This window comes from Oncorhynchus clarkii, unplaced genomic scaffold, assembly GCF_045791955.1.
Source record: "Oncorhynchus clarkii lewisi isolate Uvic-CL-2024 unplaced genomic scaffold, UVic_Ocla_1.0 unplaced_contig_6092_pilon_pilon, whole genome shotgun sequence".
Lineage (NCBI taxonomy): Eukaryota > Metazoa > Chordata > Actinopteri > Salmoniformes > Salmonidae > Oncorhynchus > Oncorhynchus clarkii.
Window position 1 is genome coordinate 18,444 of NW_027258181.1, and position 19,943 is coordinate 38,386.

A 19,943-nucleotide genomic window follows, 5' to 3' on the forward strand; every position below is an offset into this window, starting at 1 on the left:
ACACAGCCATGCAATCTCCATAGACAAACCTGTTTGCCGTTGTGTGTGACGGAGGAGAGGATGGTGCGCAAATCTTTCACACCAACGGCAATGTCCATCAAGTGACAGGCGAAGAAGAAGTTGTTGAAGTGTCCCAGCAGAGACATGACCATGTACCAGACTAGATAGAGGAACGTCTAGAAGAAGGGGCAATATCCGTATTAGAGTTGCAAAGCTACCGGTACTTTACCAAAGTTACTCATGTTGGTAATTAACAGAAAGTCTATGGTAATCTATCGTTACTTTGGTAATTAATACTTGAATAACTTTTAAAAAAAACATATTCACATAAACATTGACAAAAAAAATACATACTGACATAGTAAAATAAATAAAAGAGTGTAAAAAAAGTCATGTGACTCGTCTCTACTCGTCATGTCGCTCGTCTCTACTTCACAGGAGAGGCATTTGAGTGTAAACATTATTTATTTTATCAAAATGCTTTCTGGAACATGTGAAATTTAATCTGCCTTAATAACAAACATGTATGCCATCTGTAAATATAAATACAATTATTAAATGACGAGCATAGTTGGTTTAGCCTCAGAAAAGCCAGCAACCTTCGCACTACCCATGATTGGCTGAGATAATGAGTGGGCTGGACATAACGAGAGATGAGTTCGGCCTGCCATGTAGCACACTTATGTGTATAATATGAGCTGGTCAGTATGTGTAGGTAATCCTTTCTAAGCATGTATTTTTTGAAAGATATCAAAAGATTAGCTATCTGCTGATTCATGCAGTAACATCATGAGTTGGGATTATGGTTCACTGTTCAGCTAGCTAGCTACATGTCTAAACAAAAGACTCCGCTATGCAAGTAACTATTTCAATAGACTGTTAATGATGTCACTGTGACAACTGTCGAAAGACGTAGCTGGTAAATTCGCTTTTTGTGACCCTCAGGTAGCCATAGTAACCCTCAGGTAGCCATAGTAACCCTCAGCTAGCCATAGTTACCCTCCGGTAGCTTTGGGTTAAACAAACATCTACTCCGATTTCAGAGTACTCTCATCTGAGTGTGTCAGAGCGCAGAATAACGGATTCAAACGCTCAACACCCGTTGAGTATGGACGGTGTCAGTAAACGTTGGGCAAAAAAAACAACGTAATTGAATTGTTGCCAGCAGCACAGTTACAGTCACCAACACTCTAGATAACATAAAAACAGCCCAACCAGCTTTGCTAGGGCGAGTAAAATGGTCAGAGTCAGCTGTTCTCTCATTTATGTCTGGATGTAGCTAGCAAGCTAGCTAACGTTAGCCAGTTAGCTTGAGTGCTTGACTGCTGTTGTTAGGTCAGAACGCTCAGGTCAACCCTACTCCTTGGCCACAGCATCCAGTGTGCGCACTGAACGCTCCGAGAGCAAACTGCTGAGTTTACGAACGGACAATCTGACAACTCTCTGAGTTTACACTGGCACTCCAGATTAAATTTACGAACACACCCGTAGTATGAAACAGCCTTTAGTCTTGAAATCTTTGGTTGTTTAGTACACTATCGTACACTATCGTACTCACTCTGTTTAGCACATGGCCTCACATGGCCTCACAATCCTTAAAGAGATGGGTGGGGCTAAGGCTTAAGGGGGTGTGAACGATGCTGAATGTGTGTAGACAAAGAAGAGCTCTCCAGTAGGTGTACCAAAACATTCAAGGGACATTTTCTCAAAGTGAGGTCACAAGTTTATCAACTTTCAAAGCAGAATTACTTTCCCATTGTTCCTCAACTGTAGTGTATGATATACAATTGTCTAGCTCTGCGTCTCTACTTTTATCTAATGTAAGAAACACAATTTTCAAATTTTGCTACAAAAGACCAAATCAAGCCGGTCGGTCACATATAAAATATATTTCATGCTGAAACCCTCATATTAAAACACCAATGGTATTCACTAAATTGATGGTTTGAATTTAGGATCATGTTTTACAGCTTTTATTTGAAAATCATCTTATTTCATTATTTCATATATTTTACATTTGATAAGGCCAGATAAGGCCAGATAAGGCCAGATGACCAGAGTTAATTACAGACACCTGTACAAATCTGAAGTACCGAAAATGGCCACTAGATGTCTTGGGACAGATTACATCAAATCCTTGAAAGATACCAAAATTCTGGTAGTTTACTGTTAACCTTTTGTGACTAGGAGGCAGTATTTCCATTTTTGGAAAAAAAACGTTCCCGTAGTAAACGGGATATTTTGTCAGGACAAGATGCTGGAATATGCATATAATGAACAGCTTAGGATAGAAAACACTCTAAAGTTTCCAAAACTGTAAAAATATTGTCTGTGAGTATAACAGAACTGATGTTGCAGGCGAAAGCCAGAGAAAAATCCATTCCGGAAGTGCCTCATGTTTTGAAAGCTCTGCGTTCCAATGTGTCCCTATTGAGCAGTGAATGGGCTATCAACCAGATTACTCTTTCTCCGTATTCCCCAAGGTGTCTACAGCATTTGTGACGTAGTTTTACGCATTTATGTTGAAGAATAACCGTAGGCGGCTACATTGCGCAAGTGGTCACCTGATGCTGCCAGAGAGATTCTCATGTAAAATACAGAGGTAGCCATTACTCCAATCGGTCCTACTGAAAAACTAATTGTCCCGATGGATATATTATCAAATAGATATTAGAAAAACACCTTGAAGATTGATTATAAACAACATTTGCCATGTTTCTGTCGATATTATGGAGCTAATTTTGAATATTTTTCTGAGTTTTAGTGACGTAGTTTCCGGTCGATTTCTCAGCCAAACGTGGCCTCTCTGACGTCCAGAGAGGCCAGGTCCATCCCAAGCAGCTCTGCGATCCTCTCCCTAAAAGTTTCCAGTAATATACCCTCCCGTTACAACCATAATCAGTATCATAGGATCAGTACTACTACAGCAATACTACTATAACAATACTACAGACGGAGAAATGGCCAAGTACCACACTAGATACAGGAATGTCTAGAAAACTCCACATTCAATGGACTTGTTACAATACTACAGCATGGTCCAGTATTGACTTACGTTGTCAGTGAAGACCACCCCGAACTTCCAAATCTGGTATTTGATATCAATGGAGATAATCCTATGGAGAAAACAAAACGTTTACTTCCCAGCAAACACACAACTACATAACATAACTACCTAAATCAAATCAAATCAAATTTTATTTTTCACATACACATGGTTAGCAGATGTTAATGCGAGTGTAGCGAAATGCTTGTGCTTCTAGTTCCGACAATGCAGTAATAACCAACAAGTAATCTAACTAACAATTCCAAAACTACTGTCTTATACACAGTGTAAGGGGTTAAAGAATATGTACATAAGGATATATGAATGAGTGATGGTACAGAGCAGCATAGGCAGGATACAGTAGATGGTATCGAGTACAGTATATACATGAGGTGAGTATGTAAACAAAGTGGCATAGTTAAAGTGGCTAGTGATACATGTATTACATAAGGATGCAGTCGATGATATAGAGTACAGTATATACGTATGCATATGAGATGAATAATGTAGGGTAAGTAACATTATATAAGGTAGCATTGTTTAAAGTGGCTAGTGATATATTTACATCATTTCCCATCAATTCCCATTATTAAAGTGGCTGGAGTTGAGTCAGTGTCAGTGTCAGTGTGTTGGCAGCAGCCACTCAATGTTAGTGGTGGCTGTTTAACAGTCTGATGGCCTTGAGATAGAAGCTGTTTTTCAGTCTCTCAGTCCCAGCTTTGATGCACCTGTACTGACCTCGCCTTCTGGATGATAGCGGGGTGAACAGGCAGTGGCTCGGGTGGTTGATGTCCTTGATGATCTTTATGGCCTTCCTGTAACATCGGGTGGTGTAGGTGTCCTGGAGGGCAGGTAGTTTGCCCCCGGTGATGCGTTGTGCAGACCTCACTACCCTCTGGAGAGCCTTACGGTTGTGGGCGGAGCAGTTGCCGTACCAGGCGGTGATACAGCCCGCCAGGATGCTCTCGATTGTGCATCTGTAGAAGTTTGTGAGTGCTTTTGGTGACAAACCGAATTTCTTCAGCCTCCTGAGGTTGAAGAGGCGCTGCTGCGCCTTCTTCACGATGCTGTCTGTGTGAGTGGACCAATTCAGTTTGTCTGTGATGTGTATGCCGAGGAACTTAAAACTTGCTACCCTCTCCACTACTGTTCCATCGATGTGGATAGGGGGGTGTTCCCTCTGCTGTTTCCTGAAGTCCACAATCATCTCCTTAGTTTTGTTGACGTTGAGTGTGAGGTTATTTTCCTGACACCACACTCCGAGGGCCCTCACCTCCTCCCTGTAGGCCGTCTCGTCGTTGTTGGTAATCAAGCCTACCACTGTTGTGTCGTCCGCAAACTTGATGATTGAGTTGGAGGCGTGCGTGGCCACGCAGTCGTGGGTGAACAGGGAGTACAGGAGAGGGCTCAGAACGCACCCTTGTGGGGCCCCAGTGTTGAGGATCAGCGGGGTGGAGATGTTGTTGCCTACCCTCACCACCTGGGGGCGGCCCGTCAGGAAGTCCAGTACCCAGCTGCACAGGGCGGGGTCGAGACCCAGGATCTCGAGCTTGATGACGAGCTTGGAGGGTACTATGGTGTTGAATGCCGAGCTGTAGTCGATGAACAGCATTCTCACATAGGTATTCCTCTTGTCCAGATGGGTTAGGGCAGTGTGCAGTGTGGTTGAGATTGCATCGTCTGTGGACCTATTTGGGCGGTAAGCAAATTGGAGTGGGTCTAGGGTGTCGGGTAGGGTGTAGGTGATATGGTCCTTGACTAGTCTCTCAAAGCACTTCATGATGACGGAAGTGAGTGCTACGGGGCGGTAGTCGTTTAGCTCAGTTACCGTAACCTCACAAAGCTGTCTCGATGTTGACTTCAGATTGTGCCATCTTACAAGTTGTACCAGTTGTATGTGCTTGTACATTGCTTGTTTGTTGTGCAAATGATCTACTAGTGAATTTGTATAATGTACTATATGCTTTCTGCAGATCAGTGGGGGGGGGGGGGTTGTTTACGTACCAGCTTAACATGCCACTTTCTGGTTCGGGTTTCTTCTCTTGTGTCATGGCGCTGACGTCCAGAGAGGCCAGGTCCATCCCAAGCAGCTCTGCGATCCTCTCCCTACCGTATATGTCCCCGTACTTAGCAAGCACCTTTGTCTTCACAAACTTGTCCCAGTAGTTGTTAGGGAATGACCTGTGTGGAAAAGAAACATACTTTGAGAGAAATGTCAGGGTTGGAAGATGGGTGTATCAATGCTATCTGTTTATTCCGTTTTATATTCTCATTGAATCTAAAAAAGATATGGGTGGTGTTTTTTTGTTTTTTTTACAATCACAAATAAAATAGGTATTAGAGGACAGCCTTGTCTGGTTCCACCTTAAATCACTAACCGATGTAACAATGAGTACGGTTACATGCACACAATAATACATTTTTTGTGAATAGTCAGAGACATTTAATAGTTCGATTTAAATGTTTACATATTTTACAGGAAGAATGACTTCCTGTTTACATGGACACATCTAAAATCACGATACGTGATGGAATATTGATAAATGCAGGAAAATCAGCAATAAAAATACACATTTTACCATGTTATTTTTGGGAAACCTATTTGGTTCTGGGTTTGGACATATCACGTTTGTACGTGAAAACTAATTCTAAGATGCGTACTGTTCTTTTTCTGAACTCATCTTCATTCCTGCATAAGATGGAGGCTTGCACTGCTAATGAGTAGATCAAATACACCGCTGGAATTCTGATGAACCTGTTTACATGTTATTAATAATTCGAAAGATTTCTCAGAAAAAAAAAAAAACGGTTTTAATTTTCGTATGCTTACTTCAACAATGACCTTACACACCGATTAGGATAACCAGAGTAAAGTGTTTACATGACTAATGCCATACTCAACCTACTGCCATAATCAGTTTAATATCGGTTTATTAGCGTGCATGTTAACATACTCAGTGTCTTTCACCTGACTAGATAACTGATCCAAGGGTTAGGGTTTAAGGTTAGAGTCTTACGGGGTGTTGAGCACCAGTCTGTCCCACTGTCCCTTGATGTCATCGTCTTCTGGTTGCTCGGTGACATACAGACCATCAAACTCCAGCTTCCTAGCCAGCTCCTTTTCCCTCTTAAAGATGACCAGAGGAACCTGAAGGAAGACACACACAATCAGTAGCTGCTTCTCCCATGGGTGTGTGTGTGTGTTTATGTGTGTGTGTGTGTGTGTAGAACCCTGTACCTTGAGGCAGTTGTATCCGATGATACAGAGGAAAGCGATGACAGTGTGTATGATGGCCAGCATGGACAAACAGGGCTGCATGTAGCCTGTACTCTCCTCCAAGTAGAAAAAAAATGGTCCTTCCTCCTCATCATCATCATCGCCACCGTCGTCATCACCACCATCGTCAAATGGATCAATCCCAGAACCACCCTCGTCCACAGCTCCGGAACCCTCGAACAACCCAGAACCCTCGAACGCGGCGGAGCCCTCGAACAGGGCGGAGCCCTCAATGTCTTCTGACCCCTCCTCTACATCATATCCAACCTTGTAAAACAGGAAGATTAGGTGAGTATAATATCATGTTATTACATATGATATTATTATATATTATATATTCCACACTATATTCTATTATTCTATAATCTATTATTCTATATTATTTTATTATATATTCTATTATTATAAATTAAATTATATTAATCTATATTATATTATTATTCATTATATTATATTATTATTCATTATATTATTCATTATATTATTCTATATTATATCATATTTATCTATATTATATTATTCTCTATTATATCATATAATTCCATATTATATTACTATACATTATATTATAATATATTATATCATATATATTATTTTATTATATATTATATTATTATAAATTAAATTATATTATTCTATATTATATTATTATACATTATATTATATTATTCTATATTATATTATTCTATATTATATCATTCTATATTCTATATCCTATTATTCTATATTATATATATATATATATATATATATATATATATATATATATATATATTATATTAATTCTATATTATATTATTCTATATGGTATCATTCTATATTCTATATCCTATTACTCTATATTATATTCATTCTATATTATATTATTCTATATGATACGTTATCATAATGTTCTATATTCTATATTATAGTACACGTTATTATATTATTCTACACTATATTATATTATTCTATATTATACGTTATTATATTATTCTACACTATATTATATTATTCTATATTATACGTTATTATATTATTCTACACTATATTATATTATTATATATTATACGTTAATATATTATTCTACACTATTTATGTTATTCTATATGATATTATTCTATATTATACATTATTATATTATTCTACACTATATTATATTATTATATATTATACGTTAATATATTATTCTACACTATTTATGTTATTCTATATTATATTATTCTATATTATACATTATTATATTATTCTACACTATATTATACATTGTTATAGTATTCTATATTATATTATTCTACACTATATTATACATTGTTATAGTATTCTATATTATATTATTCTACACTATATTATACATTGTTATAGTATTCTATATTATATTATTCTATACTATATTATGTTATTCTATATTATATTATTCTATATTATATGTTATTCTATATTATATTATTCTACACTATATTATACATTGTTATAGTATTCTATATTATATTATTCTACACTATATTATACATTGTTATAGTATTCTATATTATATTATTCTACACTATATTATGTTATTCTATATGATATTATTCTACACTATATTATACATTGTTATAGTATTCCATATTATATTATTCTACACTATATTATACATTGTTATAGTATTCTATATTATATTATTCTATATTATATGTTATTCTATATTATATTATTCTACACTATATTATACATTGTTATAGTATTCTATATGATATTATTCTATATTATATGTTATTCTATATTATATTATTCTACACTATATTATACATTGTTATAGTATTCTATATTATATTATTCTACACTATATTATACATTGTTATAGTATTCTATATTATATTATTCTACACTATATTATACATTGTTATAGTATTCTATATGATATTATTCTATACTATATTATGTTATTCTATATTATATGTTATTCTATATTATATTATTCTACACTATATTATACATTGTTATAGTATTCTATATTATATTATTCTACACTATTTATGTTATTCTATATTATATTATTCTATATTATATTATTCTACACTATATTATACATTATTATAGTATTCTATATTATATTATTCTACACTATATTATACATTGTTATAGTATTCTATATTATATTATTCTACACTATATTATACATTGTTATAGTATTCTATATTATATTATTCTACACTATATTATACATTATTATATTATTCTACACTATATTATATTATTATATATTATACGTTAATATATTATTCTACACTATTTATGTTATTCTATATTATATTATTCTATATTATACATTATTATATTATTCTACACTATATTATACATTGTTATAGTATTCTATATGATATTATTCTATATTATATTATTCATTGTTATAGTATTCTATATTATATTATTCTACACTATATTATACATTGTTATAGTATTCTATATTATATTATTCTATACTATATTATGTTATTCTATATTATATTATTCTATATTATATTATTCTACACTATATTATACATTATTATAGTATTCTATATTATATTATTCTACACTATATTATACATTGTTATAGTATTCTATATTATATTATTCTACACTATATTATACATTGTTATAGTATTCTATATTATATTATTCTATACTATATTATACATTATTATAGTATTCTATATTATATTATTCTACACTATATTATACATTGTTATAGTATTCTATATTATATTATTCTATACTATATTATGTTATTCTATATTATATTATTCTATATTATATTATTCTACACTATATTATACATTATTATAGTATTCTATATTATATTATTCTACACTATATTATACATTATTATATTATTCTATATTATACGTTATGATATTATTCTACACTATATTATATTATTATATATTATACGTTAATATATTATTCTACACTATTTATGTTATTCTATATTATACATTATTATATTATTCTACACTATATTATATTATTATATATTATACGTTAATATATTATTCTACACTATTTATGTTATTCTATATTATATTATTCTACACTATATTATACATTATAATAGTATTCTATATTATATTATTCTATATTATATTATTCTATATTATATTATTCTATACTATGTTATACATTATTATAGTATTCTATATTATATTATTCTATATTATATTATTCTATACTATGTTATACATTATTATATTATTCTATATTATATTATTCTATATTATATTATTCTATTTTATATTATTCTATACTATGTTATACATTATTATAGTATTCTATATGATATTATTCTATACTATGTTATACATTATAATAGTATTCTATATGATATTATTCTATATTATATTATTATATTTTATATTATTCTACACTATATTATACATTATTATAGTATTCTATATTATATTATTCTATACTATGTTATACATTATTATAGTATTCTATATGATATTATTCTATATTATATTATTCTATTTTATATTATTCTATACTATGTTATACATTATTATAGTATTCTATATTATGTTATTCTATATTATATTATTCTATTTTATATTATTCTACACTATATTATACATTGTTATAGTATTCTATATGATATTATTCTATATTATATTATTCTATTTTATATTATTCTACACTATATCATACATTATAATAGTATTCTATATTATATTATTCTATATTATACATTATTATATTATTCTACACTATATTATACATTGTTATAGTATTCTATATTATATTATTCTACACTATATTCTACATTATTATAGTATTCTATATTATATTATTCTACACTATATTATACATTGTTATAGTATTCTATATAATATTATTCTACACTATATTATACATTGTTATAGTATTCTATATTATATTATTCTACACTATATTATACATTGTTATAGTATTCTATATTATATTATTCTACACTATATTATACATTGTTATAGTATTCTATATTATATTATTCTATATTATATTATTCTATATTATATTATTCTACACTATATTATACATTGTTATAGTATTCTATATTATATTATTCTATACTATATTATGTTATTCTATATTATATTATTCTATATTATATTATTCTACACTATATTATACATTGTTGTAGTATTCTATATTATATTATTCTATACTATATTATGTTATTCTATATTATATTATTCTATATTATATTATTCTACACTATATAATACATTATTATAGTATTCTATATTATATTATTCTACACTATATTATACATTATAATAGTATTCTATATTATATTATTCTATATTATATTATTCTACACTATATTATATTATTCAATATTATATTATTCTACACTATATTATACATTATTATATTATTCTACACTATATTATACATTATTATAGTATTCATTATTATATTATTCTACACTATATTATACATTGTTATAGTATTCTATATTATATATTATTCTACACTATATTTTACATTGTTATAGTATTCTATATTATATTATTCTACACTATATTATACATTGTTATAGTATTCTATATTATATTATTCTACACTATATTATACATTGTTATAGTATTCTATATTATATTATTCTACACTATATTATACATTGTTATAGTATTCTATATGATATTATTCTATACTATATTATGTTATTCTATATTATATGTTATTCTATATTATATTATTCTACACTATATTATACATTATTATAGTATTCTATATGATATTATTCTACACTATATTATGTTATTCTATATTATATTATTCTATATTATATGTTATTCTATATTATATTATTCTAAACTATATTATACATTATAATAGTATTCTATATTATATTATTCTACACTATATTATACATTATAATAGTATTCTATATGATATTATTCTATACTATGTTATACATTATTATAGTATTCTATATTATATTATTCTATATTATACATTATTATATTATTCTACACTATATTATACATTGTTATAGTATTCTATATGATATTATTCTATATTATATTATTCTATTTTATATTATTCTACACTATATTATACATTATTATATTATTCTATATTATATTATTCTATACTATGTTATACATTATTATAGTATTCTATATGATATTATTCTATATTATATTATTCTATTTTATATTATTCTATACTATGTTATACATTATTATAGTATTTTATATGATACTATTCTATATTATATTATTCTATTTTATATTATTCTATACTATGTTATACATTATTATAGTATTCTATATTATATTATTCTATACTATGTTATACATTATTATAGTATTCTATATGATATTATTCTATATTATATTATTCTATTTTATATTATTCTATACTATGTTATACATTATTATAGTATTCTATATTATGTTATTCTATATTATATTATTCTATTTTATATTATTCTACACTATATTATACATTATAATAGTATTCTATATGATATTATTCTATATTATATTATTCTATTTTATATTATTCTACACTATATTATACATTATAATAGTATTCTATATTATATTATTCTATATTATACATTATTATATTATTCTACACTATATTATACATTGTTAAAGTATTCTATATTATATTATTCTACACTATATTATACATTGTTATAGTATTCTATATTATATTATTCTACACTATATTATACATTGTTATAGTATTCTATATTATATTATTCTACACTATATTATACATTGTTATAGTATTCTATATTATATTATTCTATATTATATTATTCTACACTATATTATATTATTCAATATTATATTATTCTACACTATATTATACATTATTATATTATTCTACACTATATTATACATTATTATAGTATTCATTATTATATTATTCTACACTATATTATACATTGTTATAGTATTCTATATTATATTATTCTATACTATGTTATACATTATTATAGTATTCTATATGATATTATTCTATATTATATTATTCTATTTTATATTATTCTATACTATGTTATACATTATTATAGTATTTTATATGATACTATTCTATATTATATTATTCTATTTTATATTATTCTATACTATGTTATACATTATTATAGTATTCTATATTATATTATTCTATACTATGTTATACATTATTATAGTATTCTATATGATATTATTCTATATTATATTATTCTATTTTATATTATTCTATACTATGTTATACATTATTATAGTATTCTATATTATGTTATTCTATATTATATTATTCTATTTTATATTATTCTACACTATATTATACATTATAATAGTATTCTATATGATATTATTCTATATTATATTATTCTATTTTATATTATTCTACACTATATTATACATTATAATAGTATTCTATATTATATTATTCTATATTATACATTATTATATTATTCTACACTATATTATACATTGTTAAAGTATTCTATATTATATTATTCTACACTATATTATACATTGTTATAGTATTCTATATTATATTATTCTACACTATATTATACATTGTTATAGTATTCTATATTATATTATTCTATATTATATTATTCTACACTATATTATACATTATTATAGTATTCTATATTATATTATTCTATATTATATTATTCTACACTATATTATATTATTCTATATTATATTATTCTACACTATATTCTACATTATTATAGTATTCTATATTATATTATTCTACACTATATTATACATTGTTATAGTATTCTATATTATATTATTCTACACTATATTATACATTGTTATAGTATTCTATATGATATTATTCTATACTATATTATACATTATTATAGTATTCTATATTATATTATTCTACACTATATTATACATTATAATAGTATTCTATATTATATTATTCTATATTATATTATACTACACTATTTTATAGTATTCTATATTATATTATTCTACACTATATTATACATTATTATAGTATTCTATATTATATTATTCTACACTATATTATGTTATTCTATATTATATTATTCTACACTATATTATGTTATTCTATATTATATTATTCTATATTATATGTTATTCTATATTATATTATTCTACACTATATTATACATTATAATAGTATTCTATATTATATTATATTATTCTACACTATATTATACATTATTATAGTATTCTATATGATATTATTCTATACTATGTTATACATTATTATATTATTCTATTTTATATTATTCTATACTATGTTATACATTATTATATTATTCTATTTTATATTATTCTATACTATGTTATACATTATAATAGTATTCTATATGATATTATTCTATATTATATTATTCTATATTATATTATTCTACACTATATTATACATTATAATAGTATTCTATATTATATTATTCTATACTATGTTATACATTATTATAGTATTCTATATGATATTATTCTATATTATATTATTCTATTTTATATTATTCTACACTATATTATACATTATTATAGTATTCTATATGATATTATTCTATATTATAGTATTCTATTTTATATTATTCTATACTATGTTATACATTATTATAGTATTCTATATGATATTATTCTATACTATGTTATTCTATATTATAGTATTCTATATTATATTATTCTACACTATATTATACATTGTTATAGTATTCTATATTATATTATTCTACACTATATTATGTTATTCTATATGATATTATTCTACACTATATTATACATTGTTATAGTATTCCATATTATATTATTCTACACTATATTATACATTGTTATAGTATTCTATATTATATTATTCTATATTATATGTTATTCTATATTATATTATTCTACACTATATTATACATTGTTATAGTATTCTATATGATATTATTCTATATTATATGTTATTCTATATTATATTATTCTACACTATATTATACATTGTTATAGTATTCTATATTATATTATTCTACACTATATTATACATTGTTATAGTATTCTATATTATATTATTCTACACTATATTATACATTGTTATAGTATTCTATATGATATTATTCTATACTATATTATGTTATTCTATATTATATGTTATTCTATATTATATTATTCTACACTATATTATACATTGTTATAGTATTCTATATTATATTATTCTACACTATTTATGTTATTCTATATTATATTATTCTATATTATATTATTCTACACTATATTATACATTATTATAGTATTCTATATTATATTATTCTACACTATATTATACATTGTTATAGTATTCTATATTATATTATTCTACACTATATTATACATTGTTATAGTATTCTATATTATATTATTCTACACTATATTATACATTATTATATTATTCTACACTATATTATATTATTATATATTATACGTTAATATATTATTCTACACTATTTATGTTATTCTATATTATATTATTCTATATTATACATTATTATATTATTCTACACTATATTATACATTGTTATAGTATTCTATATGATATTATTCTATATTATATTATTCATTGTTATAGTATTCTATATTATATTATTCTACACTATATTATACATTGTTATAGTATTCTATATTATATTATTCTATACTATATTATGTTATTCTATATTATATTATTCTATATTATATTATTCTACACTATATTATACATTATTATAGTATTCTATATTATATTATTCTACACTATATTATACATTGTTATAGTATTCTATATTATATTATTCTACACTATATTATACATTGTTATAGTATTCTATATTATATTATTCTATACTATATTATACATTATTATAGTATTCTATATTATATTATTCTACACTATATTATACATTGTTATAGTATTCTATATTATATTATTCTATACTATATTATGTTATTCTATATTATATTATTCTATATTATATTATTCTACACTATATTATACATTATTATAGTATTCTATATTATATTATTCTACACTATATTATACATTATTATATTATTCTATATTATACGTTATGATATTATTCTACACTATATTATATTATTATATATTATACGTTAATATATTATTCTACACTATTTATGTTATTCTATATTATATTATTCTATATTATACATTATTATATTATTCTACACTATATTATATTATTATATATTATACGTTAATATATTATTCTACACTATTTATGTTATTCTATATTATATTATTCTACACTATATTATACATTATAATAGTATTCTATATTATATTATTCTATATTATATTATTCTATATTATATTATTCTATACTATGTTATACATTATTATAGTATTCTATATTATATTATTCTATATTATATTATTCTATACTATGTTATACATTATTATATTATTCTATATTATATTATTCTATATTATATTATTCTATTTTATATTATTCTATACTATGTTATACATTATTATAGTATTCTATATGATATTATTCTATACTATGTTATACATTATAATAGTATTCTATATGATATTATTCTATATTATATTATTCTATTTTATATTATTCTACACTATATTATACATTATTATAGTATTCTATATTATATTATTCTATACTATGTTATACATTATTATAGTATTCTATATGATATTATTCTATATTATATTATTCTATTTTATATTATTCTATACTATGTTATACATTATTATAGTATTCTATATTATGTTATTCTATATTATATTATTCTATTTTATATTATTCTACACTATATTATACATTGTTATAGTATTCTATATGATATTATTCTATATTATATTATTCTATTTTATATTATTCTACACTATATCATACATTATAATAGTATTCTATATTATATTATTCTATATTATACATTATTATATTATTCTACACTATATTATACATTGTTATAGTATTCTATATTATATTATTCTACACTATATTCTACATTATTATAGTATTCTATATTATATTATTCTACACTATATTATACATTGTTATAGTATTCTATATTATATTATTCTATACTATATTATGTTATTCTATATTATATTATTCTATATTATATTATTCTACACTATATTATACATTGTTATAGTATTCTATATTATATTATTCTATACTATATTATGTTATTCTATATTATATTATTCTATATTATATTATTCTACACTATATAATACATTATTATAGTATTCTATATTATATTATTCTACACTATATTATACATTATAATAGTATTCTATATTATATTATTCTATATTATATTATTCTACACTATATTATATTATTCAATATTATATTATTCTACACTATATTATACATTATTATATTATTCTACACTATATTATACATTATTATAGTATTCATTATTATATTATTCTACACTATATTATACATTGTTATAGTATTCTATATTATATTATTCTACACTATATTTTACATTGTTATAGTATTCTATATTATATTATTCTACACTATATTATACATTGTTATAGTATTCTATATCATATTATTCTACACTATATTATACATTGTTATAGTATTCTATATTATATTATTCTACACTATATTATACATTGTTATAGTATTCTATATGATATTATTCTATACTATATTATGTTATTCTATATTATATGTTATTCTATATTATATTATTCTACACTATATTATACATTATTATAGTATTCTATATGATATTATTCTACACTATATTATGTTATTCTATATTATATTATTCTATATTATATGTTATTCTATATTATATTATTCTAAACTATATTATACATTATAATAGTATTCTATATTATATTATTCTACACTATATTATACATTATAATAGTATTCTATATGATATTATTCTATACTATGTTATACATTATTATAGTATTCTATATTATATTATTCTATATTATACATTATTATATTATTCTACACTATATTATACATTGTTATAGTATTCTATATGATATTATTCTATATTATATTATTCTATTTTATATTATTCTACACTATATTATACATTATTATATTATTCTATATTATATTATTCTATACTATGTTATACATTATTATAGTATTCTATATGATATTATTCTATATTATATTATTCTATTTTCTATTATTCTATACTATGTTATACATTATTATAGTATTTTATATGATACTATTCTATATTATATTATTCTATTTTATATTATTCTATACTATGTTATACATTATTATAGTATTCTATTTTATATTATTCTATACTATGTTATACATTATTATAGTATTTTATATGATACTATTCTATATTATATTATTCTATATTATATTATTCTATACTATGTTATACATTATAATAGTATTCTATATTATATTATTCTATATTATACATTATTATATTATTCTACACTATATTATACATTGTTATAGTATTCTATATTATATTATTCTACACTATATTATACATTGTTATAGTATTCTATATTATATTATTCTACACTATATTATACATTGTTATAGTATTCTATATTATATTATTCTATATTATATTATTCTACACTATATTATACATTATTATAGTATTCTATATTATATTATTCTATATTATATTATTCTACACTATATTATATTATTCTACACTATATTCTACATTATTATAGTATTCTATATTATATTATTCTACACTATATTATACATTGTTATAGTATTCTATATTATATTATTCTACACTATATTATACATTGTTATAGTATTCTATATGATATTATTCTATACTATATTATACATTATTATAGTATTCTATATTATATTATTCTACACTATATTATACATTATAATAGTATTCTATATTATATTATTCTATATTATATTATACTACACTATTTTATAGTATTCTATATTATATTATTCTACACTATATTATACATTATTATAGTATTCTATATTATATTATTCTACACTATATTATGTTATTCTATATTATATTATTCTACACTATATTATGTTATTCTATATTATATTATTCTATATTATATGTTATTCTATATTATATTATTCTACACTATATTATACATTATAATAGTATTCTATATTATATTATATTATTCTACACTATATTATACATTATTATAGTATTCTATATGATATTATTCTATACTATGTTATACATTATTATATTATTCTATTTTATATTATTCTATACTATGTTATACATTATTATATTATTCTATTTTATATTATTCTATACTATGTTATACATTATAATAGTATTCTATATGATATTATTCTATATTATATTATTCTATATTATATTATTCTACACTATATTATACATTATAATAGTATTCTATATTATATTATTCTATACTATGTTATACATTATTATAGTATTCTATATGATATTATTCTATATTATATTATTCTATTTTATATTATTCTACACTATATTATACATTATTATAGTATTCTATATGATATTATTCTATATTATAGTATTCTATTTTATATTATTCTATACTATGTTATACATTATTATAGTATTCTATATGATATTATTCTATACTATGTTATTCTATATTATAGTATTCTATATGATATTATTCTACACTATATTATACATTATAATAGTATTCTATATTATATTATATTATTCTACACTATATTATATTATTCTATATTATACGTTATTATATTATTCTATATTCTATACTATATTATGTTATACGTTATTATATTATATATTACATTATTCTATACATTATTATAGTATTCTATATTATGTTATTCTATATTATATTATTCTATTTTATATTATTCTACACTATATTATACATTGTTATAGTATTCTATATGATATTATTCTATATTATATTATTCTATTTTATATTATTCTACACTATATCATACATTATAATAGTATTCTATATTATATTATTCTATATTATACATTATTATATTATTCTACACTATATTATACATTGTTATAGTATTCTATATTATATTATTCTACACTATATTCTACATTATTATAGTATTCTATATTATATTATTCTACACTATATTATACATTGTTATAGTATTCTATATTATATTATTCTATACTATATTATGTTATTCTATATTATATTATTCTATATTATATTATTCTACACTATATTATACATTGTTATAGTATTCTATATTATATTATTCTATACTATATTATGTTATTCTATATTATATTATTCTATATTATATTATTCTACACTATATAATACATTATTATAGTATTCTATATTATATTATTCTACACTATATTATACATTATAATAGTATTCTATATTATATTATTCTATATTATATTATTCTACACTATATTATATTATTCAATATTATATTATTCTACACTATATTATACATTATTATATTATTCTACACTATATTATACATTATTATAGTATTCATTATTATATTATTCTACACTATATTATACATTGTTATAGTATTCTATATTATATTATTCTATACTATGTTATACATTATTATAGTATTCTATATGATATTATTCTATATTATATTATTCTATTTTATATTATTCTACACTATATTATACATTATTATAGTATTCTATATGATATTATTCTATATTATAGTATTCTATTTTATATTATTCTATACTA

The 19,943-nt window shown here is 22.9% G+C and overlaps 1 protein-coding gene across 1 annotated transcript in view; it reads right to left on the reverse strand.

The window, feature by feature from the left end:
* LOC139395913 (ryanodine receptor 1-like) overlaps positions 1-19,943 on the reverse strand; it is a gene marked incomplete at its 3' end in the record, with an annotated part of 92,170 nt that overhangs the window by 18,322 nt on the left and 53,905 nt on the right. Inside the window, 5 exon segments of the mRNA XM_071143224.1 lie at positions 30-176; positions 3,056-3,116; positions 5,051-5,227; positions 6,064-6,194; positions 6,285-6,590. Of these exon segments, the coding sequence (XP_070999325.1) occupies positions 30-176; positions 3,056-3,116; positions 5,051-5,227; positions 6,064-6,194; positions 6,285-6,590 (822 nt within the window).